The 20863-nt window shown below is 45.8% G+C and overlaps 1 protein-coding gene across 6 annotated transcripts in view; it reads left to right on the top strand.

Moving 5' to 3' along the window:
• Rfx4 (regulatory factor X4) overlaps nucleotides 1–20863 on the top strand; it is a 154480-nt gene that overhangs the window by 72890 nt on the left and 60727 nt on the right. For 5 of the 6 annotated variants that reach the window (XM_006986974.3, XM_042263156.2, XM_076554462.1 and 2 more), the window contains 4 exons: nucleotides 1953–2014; nucleotides 6715–6928; nucleotides 7470–7547; nucleotides 12580–12743. In XM_006986974.3, coding sequence (XP_006987036.1) covers nucleotides 1953–2014; nucleotides 6715–6928; nucleotides 7470–7547; nucleotides 12580–12743 — 518 coding nt within the window. Of the gene's footprint in view, nucleotides 1–1952; nucleotides 2015–4815; nucleotides 5014–6714; nucleotides 6929–7469; nucleotides 7548–12579; nucleotides 12744–20863 lie in introns of those variants that run through there. The other variant, XM_006986975.4, reaches the window with a different exon arrangement.

Here is a 20863-nt window from a genome sequence, read left to right as displayed (position 1 = left end):
TGCTTTTCCTGAGAAATGAGTGTATCCTGGTGGATGCTGGGACTTCTGTATCACTATGGTTATCTTGTTTTCTTGGGTGATTAGGAAACTCAGAACCCAAATCATGACCTTCTTTCAACCAGCATAAACTCTTGACTCAATATTAAGGTTTCGTTCTTCTGTCTGTCCTGGCCAGCACTCGTGTTCATACTTAACCATTGTTAACATCTGCTTTGGATCCTTACTCCATAGCTGGTCACATGATGAGCCTCTGGAGGGCCCGGTCATGGGCTGACACAAATGTGAGGCTGTTAGGCCATTAAACCTTCTCGTAGGCTTAGGCTGCGTACCAGGAGAAGGGATTTCAGGAGCAGTACCAGTGACCCAGGCTCCGACACAGCATTTCACACAGGACATGACATCCCAGGGCACACAGATGACTGGCTACCGAAGTGGCACCTTACGTAGTTCAGAGAATGATGGGATCATTTTAGTTACCACTGTTTCTTATGTGTGTTTATGTGCATGAGTGTGGGAGACAGAGATCCACGTCAAGTGGCATCTCCACCGCGCTCCACCTCACCTTTTGAGGTAGGGTCTTTCACTGGGATCTAGCGCTCTCTAGTTAGGCTAGATTGGCTGGCTAGCAAGCCCCCCCCCCCCAGTCCTTCTATCTCCATGTCCCTAACCCTGGGATTATAGGCCCTTGAGTGCCACCATGCACAGCATTTTACATGAGCATTTCAGATCTGAACTCAGGTCCTCATATGCATAGTATGCACTTTACCCAGTAAGCCATGCCCACGAGCCCACGAAATCACGTTTATAAAGTCTTGTTTCCCTCCCCAAGTGGTTTTATGATGTTCTCGAACTGGGTTCTCTGAGCATCGTGTGCGCTGTCTCCTCTCTCCCCCACCTTGAGATGAGGCAAGGCTGCCTGTGTATTCTCCACCCTCAAGGTCCTCAGTTCCTTAATGTGCCAAAGTGGGCAATCCTCATGCTACCCCTCTAAGATCTAATCTCACTCTCTCTTCACTTCTTTCTGTCCCACTGAACTGATCCTAGTTGAGGTGACATCACCACCAATTGTCCCTCCAGTTACGGGCAGACTACACAACTCCCTGAGTCCTTAGATATCACAGAAGGAAACCAAGGCACAGAGAGATGGAGTAGGTCAAGTCCCAGCAGCTCACAGGTTCACAGTGTCTGCTTATTGCACGGATGAGTTAAGTCGGTGAGAGCCCTGGTGTGCGTGAAAACAAATGCTAGGGGATGAAGAGGGAAAGCCTTGAGGTTGCACCCCACTGTGGGGAGCAGGCTCAGCCCCGGATGCTCTCAGGTGAGACCAAGTACAAAGACGTGAAGCTGCCCCTGATACTGGACACAGCTTGGTCCCAGGAGGCCTCTGAGCAGAGGGATCTTGCTCAGAAGCCCAAATGTTGTCTTCAGAGATGGAAGCCTGTAAAATGTGGGTGACCTTGCATTCTCGTAGGGAAATGTGGGGAGGAAAGGGGCCAACTCGTACTGATGAAAGAGGGATGCTTCAAAGGGTTAGTTGCAGAGCCGACGGTGGGTGTGGCTCCAGGTATGACGGCAGGCAGAGCGGGATTGGTGTACTTTAGACCAGCCTTGGCTCTCTTCTGCTGTAACTACAAGCACCACAGCCCAGTGATGTCCCCTCAGGATCTGAGCCCCACAACCATCAAAACACTGTCCCCCTGCCCACCCACCCCCGCCCCCTCACACACAGCAGGAGTCTTCTCTAGGGTGTCCAAGACTCCTAGCAAGCCAGTGCACCCGGGCCTGTTTGCCTCCTTCGGTCACAGCACCTCCACCACCCTTTTCCTATGGGGTAACTGGCTCTTGTGTTGCTGTACAGACAGGGCCTGTTTCCTCCCCTCATGCCCCCCATCCCTCCACCCCACCCCGCTCCCACACATTTTCTGACAACTGGCTCTCGCGTTGTCTTACAGATCATAAGGCAGCAGTTCCCCCAGCTGACCACCAGAAGACTCGGGACCCGAGGACAGTCAAAGTAAGCACCAAGCCGCCTCCGCTCTCACAGCACTCACGGCCCTCACAGCTCTCACCTCTGGGCCTGGGGGGGACATGGAGGAGCTCCGTGACAGCCGGGCTCTCTCTCACCTCTGAGGGGGACATGGAGGAGCTCCGTGACAGCCGGGCTCTCTCTCACCTCTGAGGGGGACCTGGAGGAGCTCCGTGACAGCCGGGCTCTCTCTCACCTCTGGGCCTGGGGGGGGACATGGAGGAGCTCCGTGACAGCCGGGCTCTCTCTCGGGACCCTCCGGAGAGAGCGGCTGGCCATCAGAAGGCCTGGGACCTTTGGCCCAGTTGCTGGTTGCCGTGTGACCTGTGCCACGCTGTCCTCAAGCGTTCTTTGTAAAGCAATCTATGCATATTTTCCAGGAGTCCCAGGACTTAGACCATCTCCAGGTTGAGTAACCTCTGCTCTGATAGAATGCAGTAGGCCACAGACACAAGCCATCTCCAACAAAGTGGGGGAGAGGCAGGAGGTTCCTCCCCCACCTTAGGGTTTTCAACCAGCCTGCCAACATTTGTTTCACTTTTCTTGTCTGAGACAGGTTCCTCCTCTGTAAACTTGACTTGCCTGGGCCTCTCAAATACTGAGATTATAGGTCTCATCCTGCCTGGCTTGCCAGGAACATTCTGATGTGTAAGACAGACATGAAAAGACTTCAGGTCGCAGGAGAGAATAGGAAGGGGGTGGGTTTGGCGAGGTCTCCTGGAGGTACTGACACTTAAGAGCAGAGCAAGTAAGGACCACAAGGACACCTGTCTCCCAGGTGTGCACCAGAAAGGGGCCCAGCTGTCCGACTCCATCAGAGATAACAGGATTTACCTCTCAGTATATTTTGGGCCAGGCAGTGTCCCTTGGGAGAGGGAGGTGGCCACAGAAGTTTGGCCAGTCCCAGTTCAACAGCTCCCTTTACTGGAGACTTCTAAGAACCTTTATTATGCTAATGTGCACCGCCGCTCCACTAGAGGGTGCCTTCTTCTTAGGCAGCATTCTAGACCTTTGACCACCCTGAGCAGGCAGCACAATGAGCTAGCAGACATCAAAACCTTTAAAAAGAAAAACCTTAAATCACCATATAGGACTGAAAAGTCTTGTCTTGGGGGAGGCTATAAAGCACAACATCCACATTGTTACCCTGAGAAGCTGAGGCCCCGTGACTCACTGGCCTCTGAGCTGTACACCCTGGGTTTTCACTGGTTCACTTTATATGATGACACAAGGGTTTGGATAGACCAAGCTGGCTTCAAACTGGACACAGGGCAGAAGAAGGCTTTGAACTCCTGCTCGCCCTAACCACTGTGATCACAGGCCTGTGCCACCAGGGCTGGCTTGGGACCAGACGTTCTTATCATCCAATGAAAAGTCTGGCTTTGGGAACGGGAGGGGAAGAAAACACATCATCAAACTTGGGAAAACCTTTTTATTTTTTTTGGTAAAGTCTGAAAATGAGTATGGGTGTGTGAGTATTTGTCTGTCTGTGTCTATGTGTCTGCCTGTTTGTGTCTCAGTATGTCTCTGTGCACGTCTGTCTGTCTATGTCTTTGTGCATATGTGTCTGTGTGTCTGTCTGTGTCTCCGTGTCTGTGTCCATGTCCGTGTGTGTGTGTGTGTGTGTGTGTGTGTGTGTGTGTGTGTGTGTATCAGAAGCTCTTAAAAAATCCAAAGGACTGTCCAGAAAAATTTTGAATAAATAAAGGACATCTTAAGATAATTTCTCAATGATTTATTTCCCAGGGTCACTACATTGAAGAACAAACTTCCTTTATTTATAAAGAAAAAATCTGTTATTTTGTTTAAAAATAAGGTTGTAACTTCAGGAAGGAAAGAACGCAAAAATTAGATTCTTAATTGTTCGCTGGCGATCACGAACTCGATAATTCAAAATCTTGGTTGGGCCAGATTTGAGCCACACATGGTGGCTCTGCCCATCATCCCAGGACTTTGGAGGCTGAGGCAGGAGGCAGGAGTTTGAGGCCACATGAATTTAAAGGCTAGCCACCTGAGTTACACAGCAAGACATTTTCAAGATGGGGTGGGAGGGCTGATTAAATGGATGCTGAATGGGTGGAAATGTATGGAAACTTTTGTCTAGCCTGCGGCCTTTGGAGAACCTAATACATAATTTCTGATATCTAAGAAGAGTAGGAATAGTAGAGTTGATAAATGTGGAAAACCTAAGAGTAGAAATAGAACATGCATAATTTCCACCCTGCATGCACTTGGAGAACCGTCCTCTCTGAGAGAGCCTGCTTTTCTCCTTGTCCTTCTTTTTTTCTTTAACCTACATGTTAGCATCTGTTTTTGAAGTTCTGCACACTCAGAGCCATATTCTATCACTTCCATAAGGATTCTTCCATGTTGTTCACATCCTCAGCCAATCTAAAGGCATCAAGATGCTTCAAGCTGCAGATGTCCCTTGCTGCAGCGTGGCCTCCCCAAATCCCTCTGCAAAGCTACTTTGATAGATCAAACATGTCTGGTGAGGAGTGTTGACACTCCCTCCAGAACCAAACTAGCAAAACCAAGAGGGGACCAGAGCAGAACAGTAGCTTTACTGTAACTACAGATCTCAGCAACATGCATGGATTAATCAAGAAGTAAGCTGTTCTATCTTATAGTGATGTAAATATTCCATAATGTCATATTAAGACATGACTATCTTGACTTTAAGCAGTTATAAGGAACATTTGGAAGCTAACGTGGTGTGCTATAACTGTCTTCCCCCCAGAAGGTGCCTGTGGAGCCACTGGTACCAGCCCCTCCCCCACAGAGTGCCCGCAGAGGGAAAGGCAGTTACACGACAGTTGGGAAGTAGAAGGTCCAGACGGTAGATATTAACTCAACACAAAGAACTTTCTGGTATAACTACATCGGCTGAAAATGAACTGGGCTGCCTTCGGAGGGCCTGAGTTCTTCATCCCAGGAGGCATGCAGATGGAGGCGAGCTGCCCACTGGGCAGAAATTTCACAGAATGGTACCAGCAGGAAGGGGGCTGTAAAAGGGAAGGTTACATGCACCCATCTCTCCCTCCCGGTGAACACCTTTCCCAAGACTCAAAATGCTTCCTTGGACCCTTCACCACGTTTCTGTGGCTGGAGAAAAAGTAGCTGATGTGTTGTCCAGTGTGTCTGAGATTAAGGCCCATGATGACTGAACCATTGCCATTTCACTGTGAAACTCCACCCCAGACCCACTAAATCGGAATCTTGGGGGTCAGGATGCTGCCATGTGCTCTGTGAGTGATTCTTAGTGTGAATAAAGCTTAGGAATCACTGACCTAGGGCTGCAAAGTCCATTAGTGCTTCAAATCCCCCCCTCTGCTGCCTACTCACTTGGTTGGTCTTGGGTGCATCACTTAATTCTCTAGACCTTAGTTTCCTTGCTGTAAAATGTGAAGTGTGAGTTTTCTTCTAGCCTCATGGGGGTTTTGTGAAATAAGCTAATGTGTGTCAAGTCCTTCTTGCCTTGGACCTCAAGCTGGTGGCCTTCAGAGTTGCCTGCACTGTTCACTTCACAGCTGACTCGTGGGCCCCGTTCTCAGACGTTCTGAGTCAGTGGGTTCTGGGAAGGGGTCTAGGAATCTGCATGTTTATTAAACTCCAAAAGTAATTCTGATACACATCCTGTTTGCTGTTAGTCTGCACAGCGACTGTGTAGGCAAACGGACTGGCCGGCAACCTGTTCTTACCTGAAAATGCTCTATGTCCTTGAGCAAATTGCTTGCCTTTTTTCTTTTTCCATTTTCTCATCTTTAGGATGATCGCATCAATCCTCATTTCAGAAAGTTATTTTCAAATTAATGTGAATAAAGTACTTTGCAAAGTGTTCAGAGCCTAAATAGATTGTTAGCTAAAGTACCAAAAAAAAGAAAGAAAACAAAAAAACAAAAAACCCCACCACCTCCACCAACAACAAATGCAGCTTCCTTCAGCTCTCCTCAGTTGTAACTGAAAGATGTCTGCGATTATGCCCATTGTGAGTTAAGAAGAAATTTCTGGTCTTTGGTACTCGTGATGCACTGAATGTATCTTCTTAAAATTACAGCTTATGCTGGGTGTGGAGGTTCACATCTTCAACCCAGCACGTGGGAGGCAGCTCTGAGGCGGGTGTCTGAGAGTTTGAGGCCAGCCTGGTCTAAATAGCAAGTTCCAGGCCAGGCGGGGCTATACAGTCAAACCTAGTCTCAAAATAAATAATAATAAAATAAAAATTGAACGGTCAGAGGTCTCCGAGACTAGCCTTTACTGAAGAAGATAATCATGGCCAGGTAAATTTTAATTGGTGATATATGAACACATTCTGCTGTCTGGATCCCCACAGAGGGGGCCCACTCAAGTGTTAGGTACCCTTGGGAAGGTATTTGGTAGACATTAGAGATCGGGTATAAATGGAAAATTTCTCATCCCTTTTTTGCTTTGCAAAGTATTTGACTTAACATTTTCTGTAGGAGGCAATTTGAGTTATTTTTACCTGCCTGATTGATGACTAGCAACACAGAACTTAGGCTTAATTGTAGATTTCAGGGGTGTCAGGCCTTATAGGAGATTAACTCTTTTAGCCCCAGGTTGGATGTGTCCAGCCATCCTTGGTTTTGGACAGCATCCTCCAAACCAGGAAATCCCCAGCTAATAATGATGCGTGTGTGCTCTTCTCTGTGTCTTTCTCGGCGGCCCAGGTACCATTACTATGGGATAGCAGTGAAGGAAAGCTCCCAGTATTATGATGTGATGTATTCAAAGAAAGGAGCTGCCTGGGTGAGCGAGACAGGCAAGAGGGAAGTGACCAAACAGACGGTGGCCTATTCTCCCCGGTCCAAGCTTGGGACATTGTTGCCAGACTTTCCGAATGTCAAAGACCTGAATCTGCCAGCCAGTCTTCCTGAGGAAAAGGTAACCTCATCCGAAGTGATTGCAGGGGATGATTGCCCTCCCTCCCTCCCTCCCTCCCTCCCTCCCTCCCTCCCTCCCTCCCTCCCTCCCTCATGGATTTCAAAGAATTCCCAAATGCATATGGTGACTTTTGCAGAGGCACATACACAAATGATGCACTGGGGTCTATTTTTCCAGTGTCTTAGCCACAAGGGGAACTTAGTCCCCTCAGCCCCACTGTACCATGTGCTAAGTACTCTGTAGTGCTTCAGACACATGAGTGTGAAGACCACGTCATTTTAACCTTCCGGGATTCCAGAGTCTCAGGGTGGAAGGTGAAGGCAGAGTGCAGTGCTTTTGTACTGTGGGGTGGTGTCTGGGTGCCATGGGAGCACAGAGCACCCAAGGCACAGAGAACAGGTCACTTCGGGGCTATCGTTGCCCTTCAGGCCTCTCCAATGCATGGCTGTAAGGTGAAGTCCATGCATCCGACGGAATGTTGCCAGGGCAACCACACTGTATATTGTCTTCCTCTGTCATTGATCCTTCACTCACCCCGCAGGTGTCGACTTTTATTATGATGTACAGAACGCACTGTCAGAGAATACTGGACACTGTCATAAGAGCCAACTTTGATGAGGTAGGTCAACAGCATTATGCTATGGATACTCTGTTAAAATATTGAATTCACACCCATTCCTACTCAAGAGCTCCCGACAGGAGCAGGGCCTGGTGTCCAGCAGCCCTTGGCAGCCACTGGTCCACATCCCTTCACAGCAATGCTACCAGCCAGGCACTGCTCTCATTCCCATCCTACAGAGGTCACGTGCACATCAGGTGGCACTGGATTTTCCTTGATTTGACTAGAGAATGGCACATTAAGAAGGCCATCTTGCCAGCACATCAGCACACCTACACATATGGATTCTGAGAAGCTAAATAATATTTTGATTTCAATATTTTCCTGAGACCATCCACCTTATTGCCTTTGGGGTGATTGCTCTCCCCCTCCCTCAAGGCCTGGTCTCCATTTCCCCCAAATTTCATCAGCAGGGCCCTCTTTAAATGCGAGAAGTCTGCTTTATTTCTGCTTTAGAATATTGTATTCAAGAAAAGAACGGAAAGGGAAAAGCAAAAGAGAATTGAGGCATCTGTTTGACTAGAGGGATACGAAAATCCTCTTGCCACAAAACCTTATCTCCCCTGACCTTGATATTTAAAGATGGCGCCTTTCGGTCAGAATCAGCGGCGGCAGCGGCGGCACCTGGGAGTTGGATATGTGTGTTTAATCAGAGGGAGGAGAAGTGAGCTCTCAGTGAACTACAAACCCTGTGGCCTGGTGGGAAATATCCCAGAGATTCCTTCTGTACGTTTGGTCAGGCAACAGCATGTCTGCTGTGTCTTTCCCGTGGCCTGCTTCTGTAGACAGCACCAGAAGGGACGGCAGTGCCTTGGTAAAGACCCTTCTTTCTTCTCTCAACTTTTGTGCCCACATCTCTAAAATGTCCTCCAAATTCTCCCAAATCACTGAAGTGTCCATTTCAGTGTTGTTGTTTTTTTAAGTTTAAAACATTGCTGAAATCAGCAAAGAATGTGTTACAAATAGTTGAGACGACCCTGGCTGCTACAACAAAAAAGCCCAAGTCTCAGCTTCCTGGAAGCTTTTCCCTTAGTCATGTCACAGTCTAATATGGATGCTCTTTAGTTGAAAGATTGGTGGCTAGGGATGCTTTAGGGACCCAGGCTTCTTCTAGGGTGTGGCCTAGAGTTCCAGAGCCCTGTTGTTCATGGCTGGGTGAAAGGGCTATGGGGAAGTCATGCCCCGTTCTTAACCTTGTCATCTTAGGACTAAGACACATCACCATTGTGTGATTGACAAGAGTGGGCTCCTTCTTAATGCAATGGGTTTGAGGAGTATGTGTGAGCCCCCACAGTTACTGTGACAATCTCCCTATCCCATGCAACTTGATTTAATTCAAACCTCATTCCCATCATTTCATTTCCCTGCCATCAAATGTTATCAAATGTTGCCGTATATTGTTGACTCACTTTAGAGAGATATGTGATACACAGACTTACAGGGGAGAAGGAAAGGCTTGCAAACCAGAGAGCAGACTGTGGAACACACAGGGCTTTGGGAACTTCCTGGGGACAAAGCGCCCTAGGAGAAAAACACATTCAAGACTTGGCTCCACATTGCAAGCATCAGTTTCTCAGCCAAGAAAATAAACCAGCACCCCTGCCCATATGATTCACGGGATTAGCAGAAGGAGGAGATGCACAGTTATGAACTGAGAGTGGTCTCACAGATGCTGGCTATTATTAGCTATCCAGGCATCCAGAGAACAAGCGACGTGTCCAAGGTCACACAGCTGGTGTAGACCAAAGCTGTGACTAACCCTTTAGCTATCTGACACCTTTAGTGTCCTTTCTATTCTCCTGACCGCCTTTAAAGTGCCTGAGCAAGACATGGTTCAGTCCCCCTAGCCACCATGGAAGCCACCACAGAAAGAAGCAGGGATCCACCCAGCCGTAACAGAATGAAGGGCGGTATTTTACTTCTGGTGGCATGGCTTCTCCTCCAGCTAAGGAAAGTCACCAGTAAATGGATTGTTTTCCCCAGCATTCCGACATAACCTCCACAGGACGAGATCTTGTTCATCTTGTTCACTGCTCATCCTAGCTGGCTGAACTCTCAGACTCTTGGTACATACTGATTGGGTGCGTAAGTGGGTGTTTGGATTGATAGGTGGGGGATGGTTGGAGAGATGGGTGCAGCTCATGTAGAACATTGCCAAGCAAAATTCACATGGAGGGAACTCCTCGCAAGTATATCACAATGAGCCAGGGAGTCCCAAAGCCCCACGTTTGAATTCTCAAGCCATCATTTATTAGCCTGTGACTTTGACCAAAAGCATTTTCTGCCTCTGAGCCTTACTTTCTACTGTTGCCAAAAAATTTGGCAATTATAATGATCTCATAGCAAAACTGGGGTATATACTACAGAGTGTGTGTAAAGTGTCCAACTTTGTACTAGAACATAATAGGTGACAGACATTCAGTAGCTATTGCTTTACTAAGCACTTTCCAGTGCCATGCAAACTAAGCACTCAACGGCACATCATTAGACATCTTTCTACATGTTGTCCGTGTATTTGCTGTAAACTAAACATGGACATGGAAAAGAGATTTTAAAAAAATAATCCTGCTTAGGTGTTCTGTTAAAAATCAGGGGACTGGAGAGTTGGCTTAATGGTTAAGAGCACTTATTGTTGCAAAGGACCTGAGTTCGATTCCCAGCACCCACATGGAGATTCACCACATCCTTGGGCACCAGGCAAGCATGTGGTACACAGATGTACATTCAGGCAAAATACTTACACATAGAAAATAATAAAAGTAAATTGAATAATTTTTAAAAATCTGACTCTTCCCTGGCAGAAGGGATGAAAGCATAAGAGACTTCATCATTTGCCTGATCCTTTCACTGAAACCACTAGCAAGGACTATGAACACTTCCCCGAACTCCTCCTTTGTCTAATACTAAGTTTCCATTTATCCAATGCTACACGATGCCAGGCATTTTACATAAGTCATCTTATTTCATCCTAATAATAGATAGAAATCATTATTACGTCCACCTTGAAAGGGCTGCTGGCTCTCACGCTCAGTTCTGAGCATCACGTTCCATCGACCTGATTTTACATGGCTTAACCAGAGCTCTTAATTCCCTGCCCTGTTCCCCCCAAGTTTAACATTGATGGGACCCTCTGCCCAACCAATCAAGCCACGAACCTCAGCTCTTTACGTTCCTGCCTTCCTATCCAGTCTAGAGGGAGGTCAGGGCAGCTGTCTGTCCTTGTCCCATTTCACAGCTGGCCTCCAGATCTCAACACTTAAATCCCCCCCCCCCCGTTCTCTCTCCTTCCTTTTCCTTCTCAGAAAAGTGGGGACCATTGGACATTCAATGACATAAACAGAGAAGGAAGGGAGCTTACAGTGGAGAGCACACTTGATGCAATAGCTGCCCAGAACTTGGGGACTGAAAAGGGTTCCTTGTGTGGCTTGCGCAGGCTTCTAACAGACGGACGTCCACTGAAGTCTCTCGGTGGACTTGTTTTATCCTACCCAGTCTCCGATCTTTTCCATACTTTTCACTAGAAGCTGGCAGCTTATAGAAAATGGGGGTAGGGCTGAACGCAAGCCGAGCCAAGGAGAGCAGATGGACTCAGACTCTGCCGGCTCTTAGGAGTGGATAAGCAGGGCTTCTTACAGTGGAGAGGTGAGGTTAGTGCCTGGCTAGAGGTCAATGCCCCGCAGTAAGCTGGGATCTGGGACCTGGTCCTGGCAGGGGTCTGCAGGGTGGTGCAGACCATCAGGCAGAGACAGAAAGCTGTGGAGTAGCAGTAGCAGAGCAAGACGTGGGCCCAGGGAGCAAGCCAGAACCCCAGCTACCACGGAAGAAGCAAACGGAGCCCAAGACTGTTGGTGGGAGGACCCAAGCTCTACCTCCTTCTTTGGATTGCTGCCTGGCTCCGGGCGGCGAACTCGGTAACTCTGCAAGTGGGAGTAAGGTCCTGGGTTCTAGCAGCAGCAGCAATGTCATATGGGAGAACTCTACAATGCCTCTGGCACACAGGGAGGCACTTAGTAAAAATAAAAATAATAAAAATAAAAATTCTAGCTCCAAAGCACTAAGGCCAGGTTATGGCTCCCACGCTGAGTCAGTACTGGTTTATGGGACTTAGCAGCCTGGAAAACGCTCCATGTGGAGTTGAGATGCCTATCTTGGGGAGCGTGAGAACTCAAGTCAGCCCTGTAGACATCCGGGGCTGGATGCTCCCAGCTTCCTGACGGGCTTCTCAAATTGGGGGTGTTATTGTGTCTATAAGGTTACCTTTTTCTGTCTCCTTTCCCTTGTCTTATTCCTCTACCTTCTTCCTAAACCACGCCCTAAAAGTTGTGGATGTGGGGTCCCCAAGGACTCTCCGCTTGGGACATTCCTGCAGCCATTTGCTTATCCACAAGAAGCCTGGAGTTCCTGCTGTCACCACGCTTACAAGGACTCCACTATGAGCACCCAGCAGAGTACTGCTCAGGGTCCTGGTGACAAAGGTGTCCTCCTCTCTTCCTGCCCATGTGTCACCACCTGTTATTCCAGGACACCAGGCACTTGAGAAAATGGGGGTTGAGGATATGAAAAGTCCTTGCACTTTGTCCAGGTTTTTGGCACACGTATTGACTTAGGAGAATTTTGCAGGTAGCAAACACTTCTTGCACTCTGAACCTGTAACTGCCATATCTTTCCCCTTCCTTCCTGGAACACCCAGGAGCCACCAGGGGGCTCAAAGAACAGCGGGTGCTAGTGTTCCGACCTTTTATTAAAAGAAACAAACAAAAACAAATGACAACAACAGTGTCCAATCCTCCCTCCTTAACTGGCTCTCGGAGTTCAGCTTACAGTGAGGGAGTCCAACACCAGGCTGCAGGGCAGACAGGTGTCCAACAGTGGGCATGTGCAAGTGCGGGCAGTGGGCAGAAGTCCCCACAGCATCCCAAGCTGGGGCGGCTCCCACTGCCACCGGAAGTAGACTCGGGTGCCGCAGCCTGTGCTCTGGAGGTGGGGTTGCAAGGCTCTGTCTGATCGCTCCTCTCTCTGTGGGTCAATGCAGGTTCAAAGTTTCCTTCTGCACTTTTGGCAAGGAATGCCACCCCACATGCTGCCCGTGCTTGGCTCCTCCACGGTGGTGAACATCGTGGGCGTGTGTGACTCCATCCTCTACAAGGCCATCTCGGGAGTGCTGATGCCCACAGTGTTGCAGGCATTACCTGACAGGTGAGTTTGCGGGATCTCGGAGCCCAGCCGCTGGCTAGGACTTTTGTTATTGTTGTTGTTAACTATTATTGCAAACAGGGCCTTGGAAAGATCATTAATAATGGACTTTAAAAAATTAAAGATTGTAGTTTTGAATGTAAATAAAATGTTTCTACTTTGAAAATGGTTCAAACTTCCAAAGGTAGAGACTGGTACACAGTGGAAATCAACACAGCTGCTTCCATGGACGTCACCTTCGTGTGTGTTCACACAGCATTAGTGCACAGAACCCGTGACTTTCCTTTCTCACGGAAACGGCGTCACTGTACGGACTGTTTTGTGCCTTACCTTCACACAAAACCGCTTCGCCCCGAGCTTATGCTGAGCGGCTTCTCTGCCTTCTCCGCCATGCTCTACGCTGTCCTTTTCCAGGATACCGGCCTTGAACTTCCTCACTGGGAAGAAGGGAGGACAGCGAGGGCAGGGGAAGCTGATCTGGCCCTCTGTGTGAGCTTGCCTCTGGCCAGCTGTGTCCCCCAAGGGACTCTGCCCCCTAGTCCTCCCAGGCTGTCTTGTGGGCCCGAGAGCAGGCAGCATCTTACCCCGGTCTGCAATGGTCTCCCTGTGGGTTTTGCTCTGCTTGTCCAATCTTTTCTCGTTGTCCCTAATAAGCCCTCCCACTTCCTTTAGCGTGTGTTTCTGGTTGGTGCCATGTCAGAGGGCATTCCCTGCAGGTTCAGAGTTTTCTGTAGCAGCATGGGCTTCCGCCATATTGAATTTTATTGATTCTCTTGGGATTTCAAGTCCTGTCCAACCACAAGGAATGCTGTGAGGGATGACGTGGTAGAGCATAGTAGTTTACTGTGGATTCTGTAATAAATGATCACAAAATGGGTGTCTTAGAATGAGAACATCTTATTCTGTCCTTTGGGTTCTTCTGTGCCTGGCCATGCCCTCCGAGTTTCCAGATGTGCCCAGTCAAAGGGCTGGCAGGCTGGGTCTTTCCAGAGGCCTCTCTGGTTCTTGGTGGCTTTCGGCAGTCCCCCACGTCCCTTGGCTGGCAGCTGCCTCACTAGTCTCTGCCCCATCTCCTCATCGCCTTCTGCCCTGCATCTTTTCTCTCACGGGGACACCTGCCCCTGGAGTTGGGGCCCACTTAGCTGATCCAGGCTGATCTCAACTGGAGAGCCATAAACACACCTGCAAAGACCCTCGTTCCTGCTAAGGTCACCTTTACCAGTTGTGAGTGAGCATATGCTCTTCCACGTACTACATGGAATATAAGTACAGGATACATTCCTAGAGGCTTACTGGTTTAGTTAGTTATTCAGCTAGTCAGTCAATTACAGAGAAGGTAGACCTCAAACTCACTGTGTAGCTCCCACCTCCTGAGTGCTAGGAGTACAGATGTGGGCCACCACACCTAGTTTGGGTTTTTTTTTTTCATTTTTATTTATTTTTCTATTATCAGCTTGATACACTATAAATTCTTATCCTAATAGTAAAATGTTTTTATTGAGGCTTGCCCAGTAATTGAGTAAAACCAAAAACGTATTATAAGCCACAGTCATCCTAGGATCTCCCCTGCTATGTAGCCTCCCTGGTTCTGTGGGTTGCAGTCTGATTGTTCTTTGCTTTATATCTAGAATCCACTTATGAGTCAAGCGGTGGTGGCACATGCCTTTAATCCCAGCACGCCCAGTTTTATATGATGCTAAGTCAAACACCAGGGCCTCATGCATGCTACACATGTTCCTCTAACACTATCTTAGCTGTGTTCTATAGAGTTTTATATGCACTATTTTATTATTATTTCACACATATTTTATGATTTCCCTTTGCAGTCCACTGCCATAAGAATCTAGAAAGAACATTTAAAACTTCCAGAGTGTTGGGAGCTACTATTGCTGTTCACCTTGATTTGTGTTCTTTTGTGGTTAGAATTGTTGCCTGCAGCATTTCCTCTCAAGGGTCCACTGCAGTTGCTTCTGTTGTCTGACCTGTGGACAGTCTGTGGATGTCGCACTGACACCTGGGAGAAACTCTGTTTCCAAGGCACAGGCTCTTCTGTACTTTTATAGGTGTGTGTGTGTGTGTGTGTGTGTGTGTGTGTGTGTGTGTGTGCAGGTGTGTGTATGTGTATGTGCATGTGTATGTGTTACAGGAGACTGAAGCCAGCAGAAATGCTAAGCAAGTATTCTATCTCTGGGTTATCTGCTTCCCCCCAGGTTGGTCTCAGGTCCCTAGTGTCACTTCAGCCTCTTGGGTAGCATCAACTCCAGAGAGACACCACTAGACTTGGTTTTCAAACTTTACTTTTGTATATGATGTGACATTCAGGGATCAAGTTTACTTTTTTGGATTCACAGATAAAGGCCAAATATTCCAGCACCATTTGTTTATAAGGCTGAACAGTTTCTGTTGCGTTGTTTTGTAGAAAATTGGCCATACATGTGTAGACACAGCCCTGGACTCGCAGTGATGTTCCATTCCTTGATACGCCCCGCCTCCCCCAACACTGCAATGCCGTGGTAATAACTGCTTTTGTAGCCATCTCCAAACAAGTGATAGACCGGACTTGTTATTTTTTTCTCAAAATTGTTCCAATTTGCTGTGGCATATTGATAGCTTGTCCTGAGTTCACAAATAAAATTAGAAATAATAAATGTCCTACTAATATTTATTTTTCTAATCCATGAACATGATTCATATTTCTTATTTATGTGGCTTCTCTTACAGTACTCCTGCAGTTTCCAATCATTCATTACTTCTTTTCAAAAACATGACTGTAGTTTTGTGTGTGAATCTTTTGTCATGAGAAGTTATTGAAGTCATTTATTCTAGTAGTTTTTATGGCAGGTTCTTTGGGGCTCCTTGTGGATATAAATGTATAATCTAGGCTTAGAGACCATTTTGTTTCCTGATTTCCAATCTATACCCCTTTCATCCGCAATGTTATCATACTAGCTAGGACCTATAGGTGACAATGGACATCTTCACACTTTTCTAGGTCTTAGAGAGAGAGAGTATGTAGTGTTCGCAATAAGATGTAGAAAGTTCCATCAGATCAAGAGAGTTCCTTTCCACTGCTAGTTTGCTGAGAATTTTATCATGAAAGTATTTTGAATTTTATTAGACATTTTGGTTTGTTTCAATATCATATTGTGTTTTTTTTCTCCTTAGTCCGCAAATGTGGTGGGTTTCCTGTTGCTTTATTTTCAAATACCATAGCAGACTTTCATCCTGTAAACACTACAGACTTTCCCTGTCAGACCTAGGAAAAGTGTGAAGATGTCCATTGTCACCCATAGGTCCTAGCCAGTGTAATATACTTCACCACAATTTCAAAACACATTGAGAATTGCTGTTTTGTTGTGGATTCCATATTCCAATTTATAAATGTTAGTGGTCTTTAAGGCTTTTTACTTATAATATCTTTCTCTGATTTTGGTGTTGGGGCAACATTTGTTCTCATACAATGAGGTGGGAAATGTTTCCTCTCTTCTTTTACTCTGAATTTCATCCAGAAATTTGAACTTATGAGCTTAAAGTTTTCCATATTTCTTTACTTCATCTTAGCATCTGTAGGGTCTGTGATGATGTTCTCTCTCTCATTCCCTATGTGGGTACCTGGAATTTTCTTTCGTTTTTCTGGGTAGTGTGCCAAGATTCATTGGTATTTTGTATGTAGATTTTCTTCTCTTTAAGCAGTTGTTGTTTTCTCTCCCTTGTCACATTTCTATTTTCAATTTTATTGATTTTTTTAAAAATTGATTTAGAGCTTCTTATTCTTTCTCTTTTTACTCTTTGTATGAAAACAAGTCACTGATTAAAAATCTATTTAGTCAGGTATAAGTAGTTCATGCCTATACTACAAGCTCTTGGGAAACTGAGGATTATCATGACTTTGAGACCAGCCTGGGCTATGCAGGGAGTTCTAGACTAGCCTGGACTATGGGGTGAGACTCTGTTGTAAAACACACAAAAAACTCAAGTGAATTCACTTTCATGTAAAATCATTTAATGTTTTAATTTTTTCTAATTATTGTTTAGTTTTATTCCATAAATTTTGATATCTTATATTTTTATTTTGATTTAAAATATGTTTACTTTTCCCTGTCACTTTCTCTTTAATCTATTGATTATTTTAAGAATGAAGTGTTTAATTTTCAGTTATTGGAAGTTATCAATACTATCCTGCTATTAACTTATATTTTAATTTCCCTGTAGTCACATTGCACACATCACTTTATATCGGGTCTTTTATGTTTATTTAAACCTGTTTAGCATCTTGTAGCATGAAGTGTGTTGAAAAGTGACCTGTGTGTTCTGGAAATGTTGACTTAAGCTGTCGTTTGAGGAGGTGTTCTGTAAATGTCTGTTACGTGAAATTGATTGACAGCAGTGTTCATGTTCTCCTTGTCCTTAATGACTTTCTCTGCTTTTGTTGTGTTGACTGCCATCTCCAACTTTAATTGTGGATTTGTCTGTTTCCATCCATTTTTGTGTAGTTAAATACATTTAAATTAGAATGTTATGTCTGCTGGAGAACTGATTCCTTTTTGTCACACACGTATAACATCTGTGTTATTCATAATAGATATTGTCCCTAGTGATACCTATTGCTTATCAGTTTACTCTGGCAGTAACATGGGTACCAGAGCATTTTAAAGAACCGCCTTTTCTACCTTATTACTCTATCATTCTGCTCATATGTTTGTCTTACATTTTTGTATTTAGCACAGAGTAAGATCTCGTGTGTTTGTTCATCTAATTGGCAATTCCCCATTTAATGCAATCTCATGGTGAGTCCAAGTCTTCCATCTTGCTAGTTGTTTTAGCTTCACTAGTTCTATCCAAAATGTCTTTCTTTCATGTGTTTGGTTTGGGGTTATGTTTTATTATTCCCACAACTAGATTGTTATTGATATATCTTTTAAAAAGTTAATGGTTGCTTTGATATATACCTGGTTTATATGCAGTTTAAGAATCTCAGTGGGGTGTGGTAGCACATGCCTTTAATCCCAGCATTTGAGAGGCAGAGGCAGGCAGATCTCTGTGAGTTCGAGACCAGCCTGGTCTACAGAGTGAGTCTCAGGACAGCCAGGGATACATAATAGAGAGAGATCCTGTCTCGAAAAGAAAAAAAAAAGTCCTAGGACAGTGACGTCCAGTTTGTCGTCCCTTCTCTGGTGCTGCTGCCATTTGTTTCTAAAGATGCTAAAAGTTTGCAAACGACTATGTGTATATTCTTTCCTTGGACAGTTATCTCTCAGTGTGAATGAAGATATGGAAGCCGGACTTTTATATCTACCCTCATTCTCATTATTCCTAATTTTGAGGGGGTAAATTATATATGTCTGCATAATATAGTCCTGCCTGAGGAACTTCTTCACATTTCGAGTATTGTAGGTCTGGTGATGATGACCTCATTCGGTTTGTTTGGTTTGGTTTGGTTTGGTTTGGTTATGTGTGTGTGTGTGTGTGTGTGTGTGTGTGTGTGTGTGTGTGTGAAAACTATTTTTCCTTCACATCTGAGAAGTGTTCTCAGTGGGCCCAGTGCTGGAGGGACAAGTTATGTGTGCTTACTCCTGGTGGTCTGGGTGAGAATGTCCCCATAGGATTCTGCACTTGAACACTGGGTCCCAGCTGGTGGTGCTGTTGGGGAAGTTCAGGTGTGGCCTTGTTGGAGGAAGTGTGTCACTGGAGCTGGCCTTTGAGACTTGGAGATTCTTTCCACTTCCTGCTTGCTCCTTCTGCTTTGCGCCAATGGTAAAGGGTGTGAACTCTCAGCGTCCCGTGGCTCGCTGCGGTAGTTCTCCACCACGACAACTTTTAACCCTCGGGAACAGTAAGACAAACAAATTCTCTTTCTCTGTGTTGTCTTGGTCACGGTGCTTTATCAGAACAACAGAAAAGTAACTGATGCACGACGCTTGTGCACACAGAGGCTGGAGGGCAGCACCAGTGTCTTCCTCAGTCACTCGATACCTCATTTTGGGGGATGGTGTCTCTCACTCAACTGAGAGCTGTTGTATGAATCTTAAAAGTTCTTATTAATAAAATCGAACCTGAGGCCAGTTATTGGGGTGAACACTGGAAGACCAGAGAGACAGAACAAGCCACAGCTAACCTCACCTGGCCAACTTCTCAGCTGATTTCCTCAGACTGGAAGCCTCTGTGTCCTCATCCCAATGGCTCTCAACTGAACTGTGCTGCTCAAAACCTAAAAGCTTAACCAGCCAAATGCTTAACCAGCCAAATGCTTAACCAGCCAAATGCTTCTAGTTTCTGGCCCTCACGCCTTATATACTTTCTGCTTTCTACCATCACTCCCTGGGATTAAAGGCTCACGTTCTGGGATTAAAGGCGTGAGTCACCATGCTTGGCTGTATCCTTGAACAGATGGATTTCTGCCTCTGGAATGCTAGGATTAAAGGTGTGTGCTACCACTGCCTAACTTCTATGTTTAATATTGTAGCTGTTCTGTCTCTGACCCCAGATAAGTTTATTAGGGTGCACAATATTTTGGGGAACACAATACCACCACAGAGAGCCCACTGCAATGGCTGGACTGGTCGACCAGTAAGCCTCAGCAATCCTCCTGTCCCTGCCTCCCAACAGTGGGGCCACCGATGCATGCCACTCGGCTTTTAGATGACTGCTGGGGTCCACACTCAGGCCACTGAGCCACCTCCCCAGCCCACAGAGGGACAAGGGTTTTGTGTGTTTTCTTTTCTTTTCAGCATCTTAACAGTTCATGTGCTTGTCTTTGGCTTGGATGCTTGTACTTTATAGATCTTTTGTCCTCGGTGGAAATACCCCACCCACTTGACCACCTCAAGCTTTTTTCTATCTTTGTTTTTCAGCTGTTTGACAATGACCTATTATAATTCTGTTTTGGATCCTGTCTAAGTTTTTAGAGTATCTTGGATCTGGGCTTAACTGTAATTTCATTATTTGGGGGGAAACTCCTAGACATTATCTCCTCTATTTTCTTCTTTTTCTCCTCTTGGCATTTCAACAATGAGCATGTTAGCCCATCTGACATTGTCCCACAACTCTTAAAGAGAGCCTTTCTTGTTTTATTCATTTTTATCTTTGAGTTTGGGTTGGTTAATTTTCATTAAAATATCTTCAAGTTCATGGATTCTTAACTTGGCTGCCAATGTTACCATACCTTGGTTTTATTTTCATATCCAACAAACCATTTGATTCCTTAAAAAATTTTACATGCAGCTAATTATTATTATCATTACCATTATTATTGTTGTTGTGTGTACTGCATAGGTGTGGAGGAGAGGACAGCTTTGCAGAGTGCGTTCTCTCCTCCCAGCTTTTACATATGTTCTGGAGATTAAACTCAGGTCACAAGGCTTTTGCAGCAAACACCTCTACCTGCTCTGCTCTCTCCCACCCCAACCCCCATCACCATTATAAAGTAATTCTTCTATCCTGCTGAGGTTTCTCATCTGTACATGCATACTGTTCATCTTTTCCATTAGATCTGTTTCAGTATTAATCATATTATAGTTATTTTAGGGTCTGTTTGATTGTCTTGTTATACTGACTGCTTTGTCTCTTTACAGAGATTTCATTTTTTTATTTTATCCTTTATGTGTATGTATCTGTGGTAGTTTGGATGTGTTTGGCCCCCAAAAGCTCATAAGGAATGGTCCTATTAGGAGGTGTGGCCTTGTTGGATGAAATGTGTCAGTGTAGAGGCGGGCTTTGAGGTTTCCTATGCTCAGGATACCTCCCAGTGAGTCAGTTGACTTCCTGTTGCCTCTGAGTCAAGATGTAGCACTCTCAGCTCCAGCATCACATCTGCCTGCCTGCCACCATGCTCTCCACCATGATGATAATGGACTGAACTTCTGAAACTATAAATGAGCCCCCTCAATTAAATGTTTTAATTTATAAGAGTTGCTGTGGTCATGGTGTCTCTTCGCAGCAATAAATCCCTAACTAAGACAGTGTGTGTCTGTATGTGTGCACATGTGAGTGCAAGCCAGAGGTCAGTGTTGGCTTCCTCAACCACTCTCCACCTTATCGTCTGGGGTAAGATCTCTCACTGAACACAGAACTTGCCAATTCAGCTGGGCTCGCTGGACCCAATGACACTCCTGTCCACACATTTC

This window comes from Peromyscus maniculatus, chromosome 18, assembly GCF_049852395.1.
Source record: "Peromyscus maniculatus bairdii isolate BWxNUB_F1_BW_parent chromosome 18, HU_Pman_BW_mat_3.1, whole genome shotgun sequence".
NCBI classification, from domain to species: domain Eukaryota; kingdom Metazoa; phylum Chordata; class Mammalia; order Rodentia; family Cricetidae; genus Peromyscus; species Peromyscus maniculatus.
Note: the sequence above shows the minus strand (reverse complement) of the source record. Positions and strands in the feature narration are given on the sequence as shown.